Source organism: Parasteatoda tepidariorum, chromosome 1 (assembly GCF_043381705.1).
Source record: "Parasteatoda tepidariorum isolate YZ-2023 chromosome 1, CAS_Ptep_4.0, whole genome shotgun sequence".
Taxonomy (NCBI): domain Eukaryota; kingdom Metazoa; phylum Arthropoda; class Arachnida; order Araneae; family Theridiidae; genus Parasteatoda; species Parasteatoda tepidariorum.
The window spans coordinates 39,791,008-39,814,585 of NC_092204.1; the positions used below are offsets into that span (position 1 = coordinate 39,791,008).

The window sequence follows — 23,578 nt, forward strand, 5'->3', positions numbered from 1 at the left end:
TTTAAGAGGAAAAAATAGTTCTGTAGCACCATAGTGATTTATCGTGTTTCTAGTAACATCGGAGTTTTAGAAACCATGAGAAAATCAATAGCAATAACTGCCAAAAGAAAAAATTAGAACACTGCATGGATTCAAAATTTCAATTTCGTAATATCTTAAAAATATTAATTCTTAATAAAAATTGAAACCAAATAAAAGAAAAAGAGGAAGTAAAGATAACACATTTAATCAGAATTGGTAACAAAATATGCTTATTAAAATATAAGTAAAAAATTGAGAAAAAACAATTGTTTCCAGCAAAGGATCAGTAATCATTTTTATACTTTTGCCGCAGTTACAGTAATTACAGCCAGAAGGAATTTATTACGGAATTTCTTTGAGTCTTTTGTTCTCAAAGAAAAATAAAGATTTGCATATTTGCTCTTACAAATATATGTAAAAAAATAGTTATAGCATGTGGATGGGAATTCTGGGAGGGCAAAAAAATTCCCTTGTAAAAAGAATAAATGTCACATTAGCAAAATTTTGGCAAAATTGCAAAATTAAATTTCAAATTAGTGGAACTCTTGGGAAAAAGTTTGTCGAAATAAACTTTTAGATTAGCAGAAGTCCTAGAGTCAATGGTCCTAGAATTTGTGGAATTCTGCGAATTAGCAGGGGGAAAAAAATCACATGCTTGCAATGTTTTCAAGGTTTTTATAAATTCAAAGAAATTTCTGAAGGTAAAGCTTTTTTTTAAACTAGAAGTGCCCAAATGAGTCAAAAACATATCTGGACAAAACTGCATCACATATACATACGCATGATTAGTTTTAAAACAATTTATCTCTTAGTGTTTTGCAATTTCATTTGAACATTTGGAAGGAGCAATTCAAATTAAATGTTTATGTAAGGTCAGTAACACATTTAAGAAGCAAAACAATCACTACCTGAGTTGCACAGATAACAGGTTTGCCAGCAATATTGCATTTAGCAATCATCATTTTCTGAGCTAAAAATACTTTTTCAGTAGGAATTTCAATACCTAAATCTCCACGAGCTACCATAATACCATCAGACACATCAATAATTTCATCAATCCTGCAAAATAATAAATTTAAAACATTACTGAATTCCTCATACAGTACCTAACAGTTTAACAAAAAAAAGCAATTGTCTTGAGACACAAGCACCAAACTCATAATCTTACAACTTAATATTTATGACTTAAAACTTTGTAATCTTTAAGTTAATTTTACACATTAGATTTATTAATGCAGTTTTATTTCAGCACAGAAATTTAAAAAAAAATTAAAGCTATTTTTTAATTTAAATACTCACTTTTTCACACCTTCATGATTTTCAATTTTTGGAATGATCTTAATATGTTTCCCCTTCTCTCCTAATATTTCTCGAATTTCTTTCACTCCTTTGGCATTCCTAATAAAAGAAGCAAATACCATATCCACCTGCAAACCAATATAAAGTAAGACATTAAAACATATTACGAACTAGAAGTTATGAACAGTGATAAAACCAAAATTAGTTTTATTACTTAACATTTTACTATAATAAAAATACATACTTTTTAAAATTTACAAAAATATGCAAGTTAAAAATATAGAAATATAAGAAAAATTTAAAATTTCAGCAAAAGAATTGAAAGAAAGGCCAATGCAATTTCAAAATTGAACATGTTACTAATGATGAAAACCTTCCTTCCTAGTAAACTCAAACATCTAAACCAGTTTAATTGCTAGATAAACTTAAATATGTCTTCAACAATCACATTTTAACTTCGAGCTTCCTCCAGCAATCAAACAAGTTGATAATTTTAATAATAAGTTTCTCATAAATGATTTCCTAAATTAAGATATTTGTTTTGATTTTTCTATAAATTTTAATTTGTGACTTCTAATGAATTTTGTTGGAAAGGATACTAAAAATATATACCAACATCAAAGACAAGAGTTACAGAACACTTCATTACCAAAATTACCTTTATATTGTTTTGTTTTTAAAGAAAATTAAGCATCAATAGTTTCAATTCATAGGTCATCTATCATTGATCATTTATTCAAGTATATTGATAAAAAATTGCTGTTCATTATAAGTGTAGATTTTATTACTATGTAATCTAGTTTATTTTTTAGAGTTTTTCTAGTTTCGAATAGCAATTTATGATGTTATGCCTTGTTTTAGATGTTATCCTTTATTTGGCCATATTTATGAAAAATATTATTTATTCTTTTCTGCAGAGCATCTTCCAAGGTATAGCATGCTTGGGGAGTCTTCCAAATTCATGTGTTTGCTTCGATGAAATTTAAATTGGAGTTATATTGTAAACACTACAAGAATAATAATTGATAGTGCGATTTTTCAAGCTTAGGCATAAAAATCAAAAGTAGTAAACGGGAAGTACCACAAATTTTTAACCTTAGCACCATCTGTGCTTAGGATTACAATGTCAAGTTAAAAAATTAAACTTACACCAATCAATTAATAAATCAAATTAAATAATTAAACTTACATCTTGTTCAACACCAAAGAGAAGATCTTGTTTATCTTTTTCAGATACAGCAGGCAGATCTACTTCAGCACCAGGTAAATTGCAACCCTTCTTGCTACCAAGCATACCACCATTCTCAACTTCACATTCAACGCTATTTGATCCTGTATAAGGACATCAATGTTTCATTCAGACTTATTTTTATTAAGACAAATTTCTATTGTTCTTAATATGTTAGTGAATAATTAAGTTATCAATTCATATAAAAACAGCGTGCAAAATAAAAAATAGACTATCCCGAATAAATTTTTTTTAATGATCAGATCTTAATCTGACTATCGTAACGGTGCTAGGGGGTGATCTAAAATATGATAATTAGTTAGCGCAAACGATATTTTAAGTTAAGAAATCAGATGCAAAAATATACCTTCTCTAAATAAACATCCTTTTCCTACTGTAATCTTATTTCCAACCTTCAAAATATAGGGTTAGCCCAAATGTGGGAAATTTGGTCCTAATAATTTCGTTAGGAGAGCGGTCCAAAGTTTGAACACCGTATTGTTACTTTTACTCCATTTCACCATCAAAAACTTTTTAAGCGAGAAGATAAATTTTTGTATACAATTCCAAAACTATTTTATCCGAAGAAAATTCCAGGCAAAATATAAATTTTAGTACATATTTTTATTTTATTTAAAAGTCGAAAAACTTTGGAATTGTAAGGTACAAAATTTTTACATAATTTTAAAGAATGTAATTTTAAAATAGCAAAATTTAAAATGTAAGCGAAATCTGTCAAATAGGTCACGAGAAATCGAATTTAAAAAATAAGACTCAAAATTTGATTTGTCAAGAACTGTTTTACAGATCTCTCAAATTTTGTATTTCACCATTTAGTATTACAATCTTTAAAATTATGTAAAAATTTTATAAATTACAATCGCACATTTTTTCGACTGTTAAATAAAAAAAATTACTAAAAGCTATATTTTGCATGGATTTATCTTTGGATAGTTGAGTTTTATAACTGTGTGCATAGCATATTTGAAGTCTCTTCAGTCATCTAGATTAAGTTCTGAAACATGATCCAATCATTAGACCAAAAGTTATTCAGGGTGGTCCATTTTCTATTTTGTGTACTAGAGTACCTAAACACTGAAAAAATTATTCTGATCTCTCTCTGCAAAAGTTTCTCCATCTCATTATATATGTTTTGCAAAAATTTTGAGTAAAATTCTATAAACACGCTAAAAAAAAGTAAATTTTTTGACAAGTTAATGGTAGATTACTTCTCAAGGCAGTAAAATAGCATAAACAGCACAACCAGATAAAAAATAAAGGAAATATAATATACTAGCAGAACAGAAATGAGCAAAAATTAACTGAAACTTAATATAGGTATGGAGAAATAAAAGATTTTAGCTAGTGTGGAATATTTCAACTTGCCGATTGATTTGACCACCAAGGAAATTAAGCCATCATCTACATAGATTCTGCTTCCCGGAACGACAACTTTAGTTATGTTTTTATAATCAACATGTATCACTTCAGCAGAACACTTTTCTATATAAGCATCATCAGTGGTCACCTTTACCATTTTTCCTTTAACCATCTCAACTTCTGCACTAGGACCCTAAATATATAAACACATATATTTATGAGGAATTTAGTAATAAATAATATCAACATAAAAACGTAATTTCATCTCTGTTAATTCACCAATTCAGAATAGTTATATTTCCTCTAAAAGAAAAGAAAATCCTATAATTATACTTCCTATTCTCCAAAACCATAAAAATCTTACTTTAGAGATGTGAGTCCCAAAAATAATGATTACAAAAATAAATAAAAAAACAGTAGAACTAAATGTAAGATTTGCTGCATTCTGCTGAGGAAACTAGCTAATCTGAGTAAGTTATAAATTTAGTTATTAAGTTCCTCAAAAGATGGCGCTACTGACAAGATATATTTTACTGGATGTTAACCATGGGCATTATTTTGTCTTTGATTGTATCATATTGCAACGAATGGAGATTAAGAAAACATTCATTATTTAAGCAGCCCCATTTGTTGACAACCTAATTTTCAAACTGGGAGTTTATGAATACCTGGTTTATAAGCAGAACACGTCTATTTCTATAATTTTAATACTTTTAAAAATAAATCTCACTAATTTTTAACACCAATTAATGCTACCATTTCTTTGCAAGGCAAGGATGTGACAAAAATGTTCTGCAGAAATTTATTGATTTAGGCATGATATTAGTAAAAATATTTTTGAATTTAAGATTACCTAGAATAAAAAAACACAAGTGAAAATCCTTTTTTGTACATTTAGATCAGAATCTTAAAACCACAACTTAATAATGAATAAAATTTCAACCCATAGATTTAAGAAAATATTGTTAATGTAAAAGATTACAAAACCACTAATTTAACTAATTTTTTCAAAGATGGACACGAATAAATTTAAATGTCATATCTATTAAAACTTTTTATAGAGAGGTTAAATTACCCCTTCAAGTAATCCAGTTCGTATTTCAGGTCCCTTAGTGTCTAGTGCAATAGCTACAGGATAAGAAGCTAAGCCTTCCTCTTTGGCAATATTGCTAATGGCCTCTCGTGCATTCTTTATGGTTCCAGCATGATACTAAAAATAGAAAAGTGTTTAAAACTTGCTGAAATTGATCTGTTTACAGAAAATTAAATAGTCGTGAAATATAAGTAACAGTGCTAATACATAAAATTTCAATAAATAATAAACATCTTTGAAAACTGGAAAAAGAGGCATTTCCTTTAATATTAACTTTGCTGGAAACTACAAAAACTTTCAGCAAACTTAAAATATGAATATAAATCATTTATTAACCAGAGCAGAATTTTTTTTAACTTTAAACATACATAGAAAAGAGAAATAAAGTTAACAAAAATCTTTAAAATTAATCTATTTAATATTTGTGAACAGTAAGGACCCTCTAACCTTGAAGTATTCCTATTTTAAAGTTAATTTTATTTGTCTTTTGAACTATCAAAAATTATATTCATTAAGAAACACAATTTGCATAAAATTTCAGACTCTTCTACTTTAAGATACATTGCTCAACAGCTTGGAAAGAATATACACAACATTTCTGTTTGATAAAGAATAAATAATTTAGAAAAAGTAGCAACTTTATTTTAATGCTTCAATAAAAAGGACATTTAATAAAAAAGACTACCAGAGTTTCAGTTATATATTAAGAGGTTTACAAGTATAACATTTTATAGCACCGTATAGCCTTAAGTCGTAAAATTAATTTAATAGATTAAAAAGATTCACATTTAAGCTTAGTAAACTGATGGCAAAAGTACCAGATGCAGCTATACTATGTCAAACTGAACAACGAAGCTAAAAGAAAAAAAAAAAGAAAAGAAAAAAAAGGATGTTACAAATTAAAGGAAACAAACTGTGCTAAAACTATGTCTGACAAAAACTAAAAAGCGTGAAAACTACAAATGTCCCTAGAATACCAAGATTGTGAAGCTCTTTAACTCTCTTTGCAACTCTTAGGCTAAATCCATTTCTGGCTTATAAAAATTGAGCAATATATGAATAAGACGAAAATTTAGTTTTTTAATTGAAAAGCGTTTGTGATTTAAAGGCACGAAGTGGCTTTAACAAGGCTCAAAGTTACACATTAACGCTGCAGCAAATGTGCTTGATATTGTTCAACATTACAATTATTGATTAAAAGCTATTAGATATTAGCTTTTAATCAATGAATATAATAATAATATAATTATATGAATTTTTAAGTGTAATAGATAAAAATTTGACAGCTACATCTGCAATTTGTACAATAGAAATCAAACTTACATCGTACGTTCCATGAGAGAAATTCAATCTTACGATATTCATACCGGCATTGATCATTTGCATTAAAGTTCCAACTTCTCGAGATGCTGGCCCTACAAATGAAAATATAACATTTAATGCAAGCACTTTACGAACAATATGGTTTTAAAATTTGAATATAACAGGCAACTTACCAATAGTACAAATGATGTTTGTGAGCCTGGGGTAAATAGGTGCAGAATCAATATCCAACGCACCAAGATGATCCAACAAACATACTTCTTCAGCTGCAGAAAGCTGATGAGAAGAAGGTACTTTTACAGGAGAAGACATCTGAAACCAAAAAATGTTACAAACCACGTAGATACAAATACAAATTCGAGCAATCCGTAATAAAGATTTACTCGCACTCACATGAGATAATGCTCCAGGGAATATTTTATTTACCTACTTTTTTAATTCTAGCCAGAGATGCAAATTCTGCCAACGAATGTTCGTAAAGAAAAAAGTCAAATAAAATATGGTAGGGATGACAATATAAATGTACTTAATAGGTATATAAAAAAAAAGAAAATTTTTCTGGACAGAATTTGTGCATTTGTTAAGCTTATAAGTAAGGAAAATTTGCATGCACAAACAATAAGCAATGTTCTCTACCTGTTTTTAAAAATAAAGTTTAAAATAAGCTTATTTAAAAAAAATAAAGCACACTGAAATACAAAAAATAAAAAATATATATTGAATAACTATTAGCTCAGATATATAGGAAAAAAGGACTATCAATTCGAAATGTGGAAACTTACTATTTTCAATTTACATAATTTCATAATTCATACTATAATTTCAATTTTACATAAAAATTTTAAAAAAAGTTAATCTGCTGTATGTTGAAACTGGTCAAAGATTTAAAATGCAATGGCGTATTAAATTTTTATTTTCAGTTAGGTGTTGCATCTGCGCAATTGACATTAGATTATAATTTAATTTTTTGAACTAATTCAAACAGTTTTATTGTTGGAAAATTTAACAATGTCATTTAATTTAATAAAAATAAATTTTAACGTGTGTTTAAATAAAAATACAAGTATAAATATATTAATTTCAGCGTTATAGTCAAAATTTTATTCAACTCTTATTCCTTTTGAAGAAAAAATTCCTTTTGGATTAAGTTTAAATCACGCATTTACTGCCATGTTTAAAACTGCATTTTTATAAATTCGAAAATTTAATGCTTTGTTGTATAAAATTGTTTTTGAGTTAGAAATAAAGAGTTACAAATCACGGAGAACTATTGAGAGAAACAATATTTACAAACATCCAATTATTAAAAGTCTTTAAGAAAATAATTTATTAGAAAATAAAGCGTCTAAGTTGAATACATATTTATGTAAAACATATTTAATGATTATTAGTGTGGCGTAACTACCACAATAAATATTAAATATAATTTCGATAATATGTAAGACATATAAACTCAATTCTACCTTGAGGTACCTTTTGATAGATGAAGGTTGACATAGTCTACTAAATAAATTCCCTTCATTGATGAACCGGATGTGATAAGAACTTGCCAATATTGTTGGATGATTGACATTAAACAGTTGATTAGCTTAAAATTATACTGCTCAAAGAAAAAAAAATCCAGTGAAGTAAATAAAGACAATAAAAAAAAAATGAAGGAAAAAAATAATGAGCTAAATGCTATGAAGAAAATTTATAATGAGCAAAATGGATATAAATAAATTGGCAGCATGTAATCAACTAGTGATATTATATTCGTTCATCAAATACTATTCCTGATAAAATTCTGAGAGTCAATGAAGGGAATTTATTTAGTAAACTATGTCTACCTTCGTCGATCGTAAGTACCTATATCAAGATAGAATACTATCGAGTTATCAATGTGTTATATACTAGGGAATTTATATTTAATATTTATAGTGGTAGTTACGCCACAATTATTTTTAATACAGCTTTTCTTAAGGCATGTTGACAAATCTCCTCGTAAAGCTCTCCCGTGATAGAGGTTTTGTGACCTGTAAAAAAGTTTTTCTGCCACAAGAAACCCTTGTTATGCCGGAAATGTTATTCTACGGTGCTAATTCTAAATTGCCGATAGAAAGCAACTCAAAATTCACGCATCACTTTCAAAAAGTAAATCGCAAAAAAAGGGTAAACGTAAAGCATTCAAACAAAAAATTTCCGAAAAGTATAGTATTTTTAAAGGAAGTTCTCCGTTCTTTTTTGACTTATTCTTAAAGCCTTTAAAGAAATTGTTTCTTTTTGGTCGTTACATTCAAGTGCTGCTTTATTTTACAAAAAACTTGTTTTTTTTTTTTTTCCATTTTTATCTACGACTCAAGGTTTTTTACAATGTGTAGGAAAAAAGTTTAAGGATTAATTGTTTATTAATATGATCCATCAAATATTTCAATTTTAAAAAATATTGTTGTCTTTAACTCTAAATATTTTGGAAGGAAAAATTCTTCGGAATGCTGATTTCAAACATTTTCGAAATTGAAATTGATTAAAGTTCTGTGTCGCATTGATATGAGAAATATGGAAATATAGCGATTTGTCCATTAATGTGTTGTGTATTGTATTGAAAATATTGTTGTGTATTGTATTATGTGAGTGGTCTGTATAGAAAATAGTTTTGAACGCTTGTTAACAGTTAAATAAATGAAAAATAGATCACCTCAAGTTTTCTTTTAATTCAAGCTGCTCTAGTTCCAAACACATTTATTATGAATTCTGTTCTTAATTTAATTTAAAAAAAACTTAGCAATCAGACAACTATTTGACGCGCAGATTTTTGAAGTCATTAAGCAACTACCAAAATTTATGCGAAATAGAATTTGGCAATTTTCTGATAAGTTTTTCTACAGATAAATTTCTGTCTAAAAAAATTTTGATATTAACTTTCTGAATAAAAATAAAATTTCTTAAAAATTACGGTTTAGATCCCACAAAAATTCAATTAAATAACATAGGCAAAGGTTTTTATTTGGAATATCAGTCTTTTATTAACTGTCCGAAAAGGTTAAAAGAATAAAATTTCAACAACGATGGAAATTCACAGATTCTACGATTTTTGCAGTGGTATCTTTTGTTAAATCTTAATAACAAAATTCTACTTTTGTTGAACCTTTGTTATATTCTTTTTTAACACAAATGAAATTGTTCATAGAAAATCTATTAAAACATAAAACCAATGCTAACAGTTGAGCGCAAATCAAGTGGTAAAAAATAAACAAGTAATAAAATGTCACCGAAACCTTGAGACTTCAAATGAATAAAAAAATCGTATCGAAAATCGGTACTTGCCTTTCACAGAATTCCACTAAATTGATCAATAACAGAGTGAAAATAATTTTCACGATCCATTTACAGGACTTTTTTCAATTTATGTTTCATTTTAATGCTGAACATTAAAGTTTTATGGATAGCAAAATTCCATTTTAAGTAATTAAAAGGTTTTTTGCGAGACAGTGATCAGTCGCATTTTTGATGTTTTATATCCTTTTATTTAAATAAAATAGGGGTTAAGTTTAGGTGCAAGTAGTGGGAAAAACAATTTAGGATTGATATTTTTTAAATATAAATTTTAAATTGGTGCTAAAATTAGAAATTTTCCATTATAATTAATCTCAAATAATATAATTAAAAAAATTTTTTTACAATGTATTATTTTTCTTATTATTGTCTCACAATAAGGTCTTAAATTCAGTAATTCCTATACATTCAATGAAAAATAAAAAAAACAGACTAAAATAATTACTATGCAAAGCATCAAATTTGTTTAAATAATTTAAAAAAAATTAAAACTGTATCGTGAAGAACCAACTTAGATAATCGGAACTTTTAAACAATTTTGTTTGCGAACTAATCTAAAAAAAAAATTAATTTTTATTTAAATATTTTTATTAGAGTCAAAGATATATTTTATATATTTCCACAACAATCCAAGTTATTATTGTGTTGATGTAGAATTTCAAGGCAAATTTCCGAAAAGAACATTTTTTGCCCAAGGTAACTAAATAAAATTAACCAGCTATTAATTCATTAAACAAAAAGGCCGATTTTTGAATCAATAGTTAAGTCTTCTGGGTTGGGTTCAAAATTGCAAGGCTACGGACTTGAAATCCAAGAAAACACGTCTACTATATGGATTTTCTGTTGAACTGTCAAATAATATGACTACATTTTAAAACTATTTTCAATTAAAATTTGTATGAAATTTCTTAGTTCAATAAAACAAATCTTCAAACATCGGAAAAAATAAAGCTTTCCACAATATGTATTTCAAAATTGAATAGAAAATTTTAAATTTTAAAACTAGAAAGTTTTAAGATTAAAATCCGGTAATTTTTAAGAAACCAAACTTAACAATACCGAACAAAATCGGGTAATTTTACATAAAACAAAATGTTAAAAATTTCAGAACAATTTTGTATAATAAATGTTACTAGAATAACGTTGAATTTATAGTTTTCAAGCACTAGGAGTAAAAATATGCTCTGTATCAATTCACGAAATTCGGCAATAGTAGTTTTCAGTAATCCGAAAAATCAGTAATCCCACACCTTCAGTAATCTTAGATAACGAAAAATTAGCAAATTACCGCAAAATATTTGTTGAGTTAAATGAATTATTGTAATAAGTTTTAAAAACGCAAAATATTTGTTGTTTAGAAATGTCACATTTAAATTAATCATTCGTCTGACAAGACTTTAAAACTGCGACAGCAAACGGGAGGGGGGTTAAATTGAATTATGAATTTATTACCACTTTTTAAAAGAAAATTTCCCTTTAGGAATAAAGTTCGAATAAATAGAATATGGCAAAATAAAAATTGCAGTTCCACCTTAACCCATAAAGTGGCTTGATTTTTAGAGTTAAATTAATAACAAATGAGTAAACAATTAAGAGGAGAGTAATCCATCTGAACAATTAAGAGGAGAACAATTTTCTGTCAGTACGCAAATCGTAACTGACAGAAAATTCATAAATTTATAAACATCAATGAATAGCTTTATGTCATAATTTCATACACAGAACTATGCCTATTGTCACTAGATATTCTTGACATATCGGACCTATACGGTTTCAAAACTTTAATACGAAATGCATATATTCTTTACTATCACGCACACGTTCTCTAACGAACAATGGTATTTGAGTAGCGGTAAGAGTCAGAAATAAATATCAAGATGGGAATATTAAGGTATGTAAATTTGAACCTGAATAATTCAGTAGAATTTTCATAACAATAATTTCAACGACTTAAATATTCCTAGATAATCTTGTAAATCATAAAGGCAAAGTTAAAATTTCGTGACAAATCTGGTTTTCTATATGAGCATATAAAAAAGATTTTACACAATACATATATGCTACGTTGAATAGTTTACACATCGGAGGCGGTCTTAATTTATTAAAAACTATACAAATATAGTTCGGAAAGACCAAAACATGAAATTAAGTTTATTATCACTTTTAATTTAAGGAAAAATAAAAGAGAACGAACATTCGGATTTATACATTAATCCATTGATTTACTTAACTAAATATCGTCCTATTCACAATATTCCCAAACGACGAATCTTTTACGACTTAATCGCAAACCCACTTCAAATGTTACAAAAAAAAAAAAAAAATTACCGAAAAGTTTATATTGATTAAAAATCAAAAAATTCGTGAAATATTGAAACACAATGAAAAATGTCAAAAACTACAAAAATCTGAAATTACGAGAGATTTCAAAGAGAAAAGTAGAAATAAAATTGAACTAAGAGGAAGATATCTAGTTACATTCTAAAAAGCGAAAAATTCTGGATTTTAAAACATGTTACGGTCATCTGTAGTTGTGGAATTTTTTTTTCCTTTTTGCACTGAAATATCATTACATAGTTGATGTTTCATAATTTCTCATTTTCATAAGATTTGTCAGAATTTGAAATTTTCGAAGAGAATGTTCGCTCTTGACAGAGACGAAAGGAACAGTCTTTAAACGGCCGTTTATTTGTTAAAAACTCAAATTGGACAAAACCTGAATTTGCCGAAATTCCCAAATAGTGAAAATTTTTGGGAGGTCAAAGCCTAGCATCTTAAAAATATGTATCCATACATTTAACATATATCCCTCTTTATATAGGATAATCATGTGATTTTTATTTTATCTACTTCACCTTGTTTATGGAGACACGAGTTTAAAATTTTGTTTGTTTAAAGTATGTTAATAAAATATAGCAGTTTTAAATCAAGTGAAAGGATTTGCTGGTTTAAATTTACTTATTGCTTTGATGCAATTGCAACTTCTATTTTTATAGTACTTCAAATCGTTTCACTGAATTACCCTGAATCATGTGATATATACGGAAAGATTTTTAAACAAAAATATATCGAAAGAATAAAGTCTACCCTCCCACCGATAAAATTTATATTTTTGAAAATAAATATTTCAACCATTGCGAAATGCAAAATTTCCTTCAAATACTTTTAGCACCAGAAACTATACACATATTTTTCTTTTCTTTTAACGTGATAGGATATTTCGGTTCTAACTCTTAGTAAGTTTTAGAATAATAAGTATGTTGCCTGGAATAAATATTGAACCTCCATAAATAAACTATACCATTAAAAACTAAGACACTCCATAAAAATAATTCCCAACTCTCAAATAAACCAAATTTATGTTAGTAATGATAAGTTATGTAAATATATTGAACGAGCCTACATTTTTTTTTTCATTCATAAAAATGTAAGCGCCATCGGATGCAACTGTCTGGAGCAAAATTTAGAACGGGTATTTTTTAACGCGTTCTTTCAAATTTAAAAATAGAGCCAGTCTACCACCGGAAGTTTAATACATTTTATGAGGCTAAATCGCTTTTTAGTACGGAACAATAAGGTCTACTATTCAAGAGGTTTTAAAAATAGTTAACTAAAATTTAAAAAAATTTTATTTTAAAAGAATACGCGTGACGATCGCAAAGAAATTAACAATTTTTCACCAAAAATCCCATCTACGTTTATGTGCTATGAAAATGGAAAATGTCTGATAACATTTAGAAAACTGGCAAAATCACTGTTAAAAATTAGAAATTCTGTAAAAATCTAACATATAAAAAGAATTGTATGATTAAAATTCAAACATCCATCTTGACAAAATCAAATTGAAATTTCTCATAATAAGTTTTAAAAACCTACTATTTGTTCGATTTAAAAAAGTACAATCCATAAGGTCATTTTAAAAATGAGAGTCTTACCAGACCAAATCAGAGTACTGTAAAAAGTTTAGTTTCATTACCTATTCAGATATTTAACTATACGAGACTAATTACTGTAAAAATAATTACACCGAACTGTTTCTTCCGAGTAGCAACGGTGATAAAATAATTCCATTAAAAAAAATTAAAACAACTCATAAAATGATACTATATTGAAAGCTCAACTACAACGAATGAAGTTCAAAAATCAGGTCACGAGGTGATTTAACCGGCCAGTCTCTTCCTATTTGATAAAAGTGAACGTATATTGATACATTTTTTAATTACTCTTAAATGTTTGCGAAACTGTAATCGTTCTCTTTCATTCAAACAAATCAAGACACAGGTGATTGAAAAGAGCGATTATCACAAGCAATAAAACAGATATTCGATTGTTTTTAGAATCAAATATCGAATTTGTTTTATTGTAATAAACATAAATGAAAATTATCATAAATTCGAAATTTTCTTTTTATTCGACGCGTAGCATTTACGAGGGGGGGGATGAGCATAAATACAAGCGTCAATCATTAATGCCAAAGTGATGATTTATTTATTAACAAGACATTTAATATATGGTGCTGAATTCTATTTTTTTTTCTAATGCCAACCCAGTGTATTCTAAAAGGCAAACAGCATATTATTTGTAAATAAAAATTTCTTTTACCTAAATATTTTTTTAAAATTAAAACCATAGTTACATGCATTTTTTACTTGATAAGTTGGTACATTTTTACAAAACACATTCATTTTAACTACTGCGTTTTTTGACTTATTCTAATGACTTAGGATGCATAAAAGTTACAATCCGAGTTCTGTCGAAATACCAGATATTTTTAAACTAGGTACGAACAAATTGATGTAATACTAGAGTAAAGTCTTAGAAGCCCGTGAACTTTGTGAAAATAATTTTATAACTAACGGAAGATGCATTAAACGTTAATAAATTATGTAAGCAATTGCATAGAAAAATATTAGATTTAATAATAGTAAAAAAATTTACGCACTCTTCTTGAATTTTGAATAGGAAAAATTTCGTAGCTTTGCCATTAAGAGCAAGATCGATACATATTTCATTTTTTCCATCACAGTTTACATATATTCTCATATTTTACCCTCTCCCACCTACTGCGCGAATAAATAAAATAAAAAATACTTATGAGTAGATTTAAAATTTCTGAAAAATGAAATGTTCTGAGAAAGACATTTCGGATAAAAGAAAAGGTAGAGTGACACCTTTCAACACTCAGAAAAACAGCAAAACTGATCGCCAATAAGATACAAATCAGTTATGAGAATGATTCTCTAATCCAGTGTTTCCCAAACTTATGACTTTTGTGTACCCTTCCTAAATTTTTCGTAACGCTGCGTACCACTAATAGAAAAATGAATGTATTTTTTACTATAAAAAAATTGCACAAAAGTAAAAAATCACGACTGGCTGTTGACACCACTAATTATTAACTGTTAACTCTGCAAAACTAGCCAAAAGAAAAATACGCAATCGTAAATTTTCATGGCTAGCTTTGTTTTTAAAAGAAATTTTCGTTTGTTGCAAGATATTTCGCATTAGAACGCGTACCCCCACTAAACTGTTCCCGTACCCCTGGGGGTACGCGTACCACACTTTGGGAAACACTGCTCTAATCCATGGTTAATCCAAATTTGCATAAACATAAATTTTAAATTCTTTTTATTTTTTCAGCAATATAAAAATATTAATATTCTTTTATTGTCATTTATGAAAAAATTATCACTCAAATTTTTACTTTCTGTTTGGTTGCAATTTCAAGGTAATGAATCGAGTCACCGTTAAATTAGTGAGTCATAATTGAATCACTACTCCTCTACCAATTTCTGTTGGGAATTTTCGCCCGAATAGGCTCAGGTGTATAGTATACCTAAATATACTATACACATCAGGTAGTAGTATATAATTCTGTCTGGTACCTAAATATTGTACTGAAGATAATGGTTCTTTTTACAAAAATTACTAACTATTAAGTGAAGGAAAGAAAGGTTGAAAGAATGTAACCTGAACATTATTTCTTCGTTGAAAAAAGTCTCAAGGTTAACTTTTTTTTTGCAAACGTTTCACCTCAGTAATTTATTCTAAAGGATAAAAAAAACTTATCCTTTGATATTTTTTTATTAGTATTATAATTATTACGTCCCCCGATTAAAAAATTATACAAATTTAAGGTCACAAACCTAAAAATTAAAAAAGGTTAAAGAATTCTGTGAGCAAGTGTTTACGGTTAATAGTTTTAAGTAACTCAGTATATATTCAGAATTAAATATCAAGTTAATCAAATATGAGCTGTTAACAGTTAGTCATTGTAACTAACATTGCATACTTGTAGTACCCTGCAGTTTCACCTACCAATTTATAAAAAATTTTCTTTTGAACTGAGAATTTTATAAATTTATGTTATTTCAAAAGATCTGTCAGTAATACAACTTGCTTATTAAAATAAATAAGCTACATAAATTGATAAATTTCTAACTAAATAAATTAATATTTGAAAAATAAATTTCATAAAATGCTTCAAACGTAAATTACAATTATATTCATTACATACTTTCGGACTTACAAAACTACCTTCATAAATTGTTAGTAATTGAACGTGAAGTAATAAAATCCATTAAAAAATTTCTCCTTTGCGGAGGTGTGAGCTCTCAAGTTAATACCTCTACTAACCTTATGCAATGTGTTACTTGAAACATTTTGTCCAATCATTCAGTGGAGCTTAAATTAAGCTCGTCCCTGACATAAGGGGACGATGATAACTTGTTTTAAGTATTAGTTTTTCTACAGGTGTGACGTAGAGCCCAATTTCAAAAATCTTAAATTTACTGACTTAAAACAATTTACCTTAAAATACTTAGACTTTTAATCATTTTAATTCCGACAAACCTATACTGCATGTTAGTCCATAACTATATTTTTTACTAAAATATCAAATACTCAATTTTTCCTTCAAAATTTAACTTAGAAAAAAAAATTTCTCAGTTCTTTTATGGAGCGTTAGTATTAAATTTTAAAAAAAATAACATACCATTAATTTTAGGAATAAATTAAATACATTACAGAAAATTGAGTTATTATAATACAATATTTAAAATAATTTTTAAGGTTTTTACAACTAAAACAAAAAATTTTCCAGTCTTTAAATTAATAATTAAAATATTTTTAATTTTCTTTCCGTATGTAATAGGACACTATTTGATTAACCAGAAAAATTTTTGATCAAACTTTTCAAAAAAAATAAAATCTTTGAAGGCACATATTCCTCCATCCCTACTTCTACATGAAAAGAATCCGGTGTCCGAATAGAGCAAAATTATTCATTCGAAATAAATATAAACATCAGATCGACAGGTAATCAGAGAATTCTAAATAATGTGAAGTAAACATGTAAATATATTACTGAAATAGAGCCAAAATTTACCTTCAGTTGATAATTACACCTGTTGGGAATACAAATAGAGCGAGTCCAGCTGAATGATAAGAGCGTTCGTCCTTTATTTGCTACCGATCGGATTGCCAAGGTTGGACACGAGCCGGGAGAGGGCGAAGATGACCTTGTTCGCGCGTCCTTTTCTCCTGCCGGATCACCGCTTCACCGCGTGGAGCGCTGCTGTAGGAAGACATTGTCATTTTCTTCCACCGCGAATCACGTGTACAGTGTGCGCAAAATATGTGGTTTTGGAGGAAAACCCCGGAAATTTATTGCGCATGCGTTGGATCAAAGAATATAGAAAGGTCCCCTCTATATTCTTTAGTTAGATCCCCTCGACTGAAGCCCGCGAAATGTGTTTTTAATTTAATGAATTTTATAGTTTTTTTCCAACAATGCTATGCAGTAATTCATGCATATAATTTTACATGCAAGCGCTCCGCTACATTCAATTTTTAGGAGAGGGGAAATTCTGATTTTGCCTAATGAAATTCCTAATTTGACCGAATCATAATTTTTTTATCGATATCGAATTATAATCGAATTAATTATAATTTTAATCATAATTTTAATCGAATAATTTTTTATTCTTTGCTTAATAAATTTGGTTTAAAAGATTCTTAATAATCGTAAATACCTAATTTATTAAAACAAACTATCTGGCAATCATTGACGTGATTTTATGTGTTGATTAAATTTAAGAAATTTATGCTTACAGTTATTGTCACAACTACCATTAGAAAAGACTTAAAAAGTATGAAACTAAGAAATAAGTATAAGATTTGTCTAAAACGCAAGCAAGCACATAACTAATCTTTAAGTTTACTAACAGCTAAGGAAATAGATTTGTTACATTTATCAAATTTGAAACAGTAAGGTAAGAAGCCGAAATATTATAAAGTATATATGTATAATTCAATTGCTTCAATGAAAGAAAAAATCTGTTTCTACTATTCTTTTCTCTTTCATTTATTCTTTTTTTCACCGATATATTACTGATTTAACGATATTATACTTATTCTAATAAGTACGTAAAGCAAGTAATGAACCATTTGATAAATGTGTAATTTTTTTACTATCCCAAAAACCGAAAAGCAAATAATGTGGTGATCATCAAATCTCGTTGAATTCCAACTAAAATAGAATATTTTAGATATTAAGCCCCTCATAAAATTAAACCTAATTATTTTTTTTTTAATGGAATAGAAATATTTGACATTATGCCCAAACGATGTAAAGAAACACTCAAATATTGTTAGAATTTCTGGATTGTGTAAAAAACACCACGCTGAGAAATTAGAAAAAGTATTGTCAAACCTACTAGAAAATGGAATAGTTTACAGTGTTTCTGGCTCAATAGGAACACAAAAATCATTTCATCGAAGCGCTTTGGTAATGATTGTAGTAAAATTAACAATTAAAATATGAATTAAAATATGATTTAATAATATCTGATGAAATTTGGTAAACTAGGTAAAATTTAGTAATTTTATAGTGATACCTTAGACTAGGGGTTGCCAAACTTTTTTGATCATCGATCCCTACATAATTTTTCGAAATCTCCATCGACCCTCATAAAAGTAATTTTCTGTTAATTAAAATAAAACTATTAGATACTGTGTCTGTACATTTATGGTTTTGGACATTTATTAAAGTAATAGAACATAGTGTAACAATAGTTTCATGAAAAATATATTAATGTTGAAATATAAATACCTTAATATTTATGAAATAATAAGTAATTATAAGTAAGTAGAAATAATAAGTAAAGTAACTACGGATTTATTGCTTCTTAATCAATGACATGTGTGTGCCTGGTGTTTTTTCCCCTGCAAGGTTCGTTATATTGGGTTCAAAATTGGTCAATTTTAATCTTAAATCCCCTCGAAACTCCACATTTAATTTATTTCTGTTCTTAGTTAAGATTGAATTTACATGACTGAAACCGGCTTAAACCATATAGGAGCTTGGAAATGCTATCATAAATGGCTGAGCTATTTCGTAAATTCTTACATATTTTCGCATTATATTTATATTTGTCCAAAATTTGCTTATTGTTAAATTTTTAAAAAGTGTGTTTGCTTCAAATCCCCATAATAATTAAGCAAGCTCATCTTGCAGGTTGATGTCCACGTTTTCAATTTGAGCAGAAAATGGCACAATAATCCAATCAGGGATGTCAATGTTTTCCAAATCAACAAAACGCAATTTAAAATCGTCGCTCAATTTTCGAAGATTACCTGTATATATTTCCAAATCTTCTTTTATTTCTAATTGTCACATATCTGAAAAATACTGATAATCCTTCGACCAATCGACCCTTCCGGTTCGGATAGACCCCCGCTTATGTTAAATAGACCCCTGGGGGTCTATATAGACCACTTTGACGACCTCTGCCTTAGACCAAATGAATAGTTTAAATACCTTATATTTTCGTTTGTAATATCAAAATTAAGTTTGTTTTTTTAAACAGAAAAGACAGAACAATTTTACCGTAGAGAGCGATAATTTTACCGACATTTTTTTTCTCTGTGCAAAATCCTTAAAATTTACTCAGAAACTAATTAAAAATTTCAAAAAGGAAAATTTCTCAATCATTCTTATTTTTTAATAAATTTAAGATTATCTCGATCATAAATAACTAATTAATTTCAACCCACAAAATACTATCTGGTAATCATTTGCGTGATTTTAGGTGTTGATGAAATTTAAGCTTAGTTATTGTTGCAATTTATATTTCACTACCACAAAAAAAAAGGAAAAAAAAACTTAAAAAGTGGCAGTTAAGAAAACGAGTATGATTTGTGTAATATATCAACAAACAAGCATTTAATTAATTTACTAGTCAAATTTACGAACTGCTAAGGAAATAGATTTGCTATAACCAAAGTGAAACAATTTAAATTCATAAAAATAAACGGAACTTAACACTTTCATTTATTATTCGAAAAAATGAACAGTTCAGTTCAGCAAGCGTTGCTCAATATTGAATATAAGTTATTGGAATTTTTTAAAATACATTTGTTGAATTCGGAAAAGGTAAAAAGCCGCAATCTTTGTAGAATAAATTATATATATGGATGCAATTCATTTACTTCTGTAAAAAGAGTAAATTATTCTGTTTTAAATTATTCTGTGTAAATTATTCTGTTATAATTTTTTCAGCAATATATTACTGATTTAACGATTTTATACTTATTTTAGTCAATACATAAAGCAATTAATGAACCATTTGATAAATGAAGATATAAGTATTTTTTTTCTACTATCTCACAAATCGAACAAATAATTTGATCGGCATATATCGTCGAATACCAAATAAAAACAGAATTATCTATGTATTTAGACCCTGCCTTAAAAATAATCAATTTTTTTTTTAAATGAAAGAAGAATATTTGGCATCGTAATGTCCAAACGATGTAAAAAATGCACATTTTTGTTAATCTTTAAAATGCACCACACTAAGAAAGATGGTCAAAACTTCCAAAAAATAGAAAATTTTAGTGTTTCTCTCTATGGAAACAGCATACAGCTCGGTAATTTTCACCGAAATGCTTTAGTAATTATTTGCGTTGTTGTAGTTCATTTACGTCGCACTAGAGTTGCACAATGGGCTATTGGCGACGGTCTGGGAAACATCCCTGAGGATGATCCGAAGACATGCCATCACAATTTTGATCCTCTGCAGACGGGATGGCACACGGCTTCGGTAGTCCGATTTGCACGCGAAGTCGAGCACTTTACCGTAGAACAGTTTAACGAAGACCAATACCACACACCCTCGGTTCCTAAGCAGACTAATCCAAGTGGTCACCCACCCGCACACTGACCGCAGCCAGTGATGCTTGACTTCGGTGATCTGCTGGGAACCGTGTCTTAACGATCAGTCCACTGCGGGACAATTATTTTTGTGAAACAATGAAAAATAGTTTTATAATAAGTGATAAAATTTTGTAAACTTTTTAAAATTTTGCAATTTTATCGTGATACCTTAGACTGAATGAATAGTTTAAATACCGAATATTTTTCTCGTAAAATTTTTAAAATTTAATTACTCCGAAACTAATTTCAAATTTTTAAAAAAGAGAAACTTTTTTTGTTATTATATAATGTGTCAAAAATATAAAACTGCAAAAAAAGAAAATAAATAAAAAAAATCTAAAAATTTTAAGAACCGGTAGCCTATTACTATAAACTACTTAATTCAAAACTAATTCGAAATTTAAACAAAGTGTGATTAGTTTCCAATTTACAGATATTACGCGTAAGTACAATAAATTCAATACACTATATAAATAACAGTATTTCAATAATAAAGGTTAATAAAGAAACGCAAAGGTTTGTATTTTATCAAAAATTTGAATGGTCTAAAATTTTTTTGTATCTTTTCATTTTGTCCCTTTTTACATGATCTTGCTAAAGCGCTAGGGGAGATTTTTCGTTTTCTCTACTTTATGTACAACTTGCTCGCTTTTATTATTTACTAAATTTCATTCTTAATCTTTGTTTTAATTTCAGAATTATTTTAAATTATTTCTTCCATTCTTTTGTCATCAAACATTCAAATTTAATCTATTGAGTTATTTTCAAGATTATTTTAAGCTGTAAAATTTGCAGCTTCATAAAAAAACTATTACTTTGTGCAGTTAAAGGTGATAAACCTTTTTTTGTATGCGTTATGCACATTTGTGTACGTTATTCAAAGCTGTTGTCAGATTTCTTAGATAAATTTTCCTTAAACTTCCCTATTAGATGGATGGAACATGACCCTCAAATCTGCCTTTTAGTAGACTGCGGCTAGTAAACAAGAGTTAAATTTTCATTCTGGCACGAAATATTGCTAAGTTGCTAATTCCACTTTAGAGGATTAGTTACTTTAAACATTGTCTTGACGTTGCTTACTAAATAAAATGTTTATTTAAATACTTACAACTTATCGAGTATGATATATACTGTATTACTATTACTACAATATATATCGGGTGTTTATATACTGAACAGTATATATGTGGGGTACAATATATACAGTGTTACAGTATAAGAGCTTTCCCCAAAGTTCAATATTAAAAAATAGGAATTTTAATTTAACACAGTTACAGAAGATTGTTACAATCATTTAAAATAGTTCTTGTTTATAAAAATTACAAATTTTTTCAAATTCTTATTATTGCTTAAAATAATTAAGTCCCATGTTTTAGAGCTTGGAATTTTAAAGTTCTAAAAAAAATTAAGTTGTGCAGTATTAAGAAGAAACAGTTCTAAGCAACTTAAATTTAAAACAAAGTACTCTTAAAAATTTAAAATGTTACGTCAAGTAATTAAAAATTTCAAAAGTACCTCTTCATTCCCAACATAAGATACTGATGCTCCGGGAGGTGCCATTTCTTTCTCTGCAGCTCGAACTGTTCTAAATAATTTCAAAGATCTAGGGTTTTTGAAATTATTATTTGCAACTTTAAGCTGTCTATTTCTGCCTTGTTCAAAGTTTTGCAAACATTAGCCACCAGGGGCCTCCGTGGCCGAGCGATTTCGCCCGCTAAACGCTCTATTAAGCGTGAAGGTGGCGGGTTCGAATCCCATCGTAACCCTGGATGTATTCTTTGTGATGTCTTTCTCTGTATTGTGCTATCTGTTCTTCTACTCGACAAAGGTTTATAAGCCTTAACTGAGCAATCAAGCCTGCAAATGTATGTTGTACCAATAAACCAATAAACATTAGCGACCAATAGCCGAAGTTGCCGAGGGACATAAGTTTGGAGAAAGTAACTAAGTTTTGAAACATGAAGGTGATGGGTTCTATTTCAACCATAAATTGTGAATGTAAGGTACGAATATCTCTCTATATAAGTGATATTCTTCTGTAAAATGTGTAAAGGCTCGAGCTATAGTACTTTTTTGCTTTTTTGCGAGTCGATCACTGAAGTCAAACATCACTGACAGCGGTCAATGAGCGGATGAGTGACCACTTTGCATCAAGGATGCGCGGTATCTGTCCCCGTTAAACTGTTCTACCGTAAAGTACACGACTTTGCTCGGAGGTAGTTGGGCTACCAAAAGGGGAGCATCTCCTCTTCTGAGGATCAAAATTGTGCTGGCATATCTTTGGATTATCAGCAAGGGTGTTTCCAATAGCCCGTTGTACAGCTCTCGTGCGACTTAATTAAAGTACTACTACTATCCAGAACATTTAGGTATTTTAAGAGCTTGTTGCGGTAGCTAGATGCTTACTACCAACGACGTATGCTTTTCCGACTTAAATTATGATTGGTGCCTCCCTGAGAGAGCATCGTTATTCCGCTAAATGTCTTATAGCGTGGAGGTAGAGGGTTCGATTTGGATCCCTTCGTAATCCTGGATGTATCTTTATGATGTCCTTCTCTTACTCTCTTTGTATCCGTTCTTCAACTTGTCAAGGGTTCATGAGCTGTACTTTGTAATGAGTACAGAAGCCTACATAATTTTCTCATTAGCAGCTTGCGATTTCAGGTGTGAAATGAAATTCTCAAAATGGAATAAATGAATG

At 28.5% G+C, this 23,578-nt stretch overlaps 1 protein-coding gene across 2 annotated transcripts in view; it reads right to left on the bottom strand.

The window, feature by feature from the left end:
- LOC107447029 (pyruvate kinase PKM) overlaps positions 1 to 22,545 on the bottom strand; it is a 29,119-nt gene extending 6,574 nt beyond the window's left edge. The window contains exons 1-8 of one of the 2 annotated variants that reach the window (XM_043038951.2): positions 22,393 to 22,545; positions 6,518 to 6,656; positions 6,345 to 6,436; positions 5,004 to 5,138; positions 3,935 to 4,121; positions 2,510 to 2,652; positions 1,321 to 1,448; positions 930 to 1,080 (exon numbers count right to left, since the gene is read on the bottom strand). In XM_043038951.2, coding sequence (XP_042894885.1) covers positions 930 to 1,080; positions 1,321 to 1,448; positions 2,510 to 2,652; positions 3,935 to 4,121; positions 5,004 to 5,138; positions 6,345 to 6,436; positions 6,518 to 6,656; positions 22,393 to 22,437 — 1,020 coding nt within the window. In that variant the 5' untranslated portion in view covers positions 22,438 to 22,545. Of the gene's footprint in view, positions 1 to 929; positions 1,081 to 1,320; positions 1,449 to 2,509; positions 2,653 to 3,934; positions 4,122 to 5,003; positions 5,139 to 6,344; positions 6,437 to 6,517; positions 6,657 to 17,046; positions 17,289 to 22,392 lie in introns of those variants that run through there. The other variant, XM_043038953.2, reaches the window with a different exon arrangement.
- Positions 22,546 to 23,578: the final 1,033 nt, after the last annotated feature.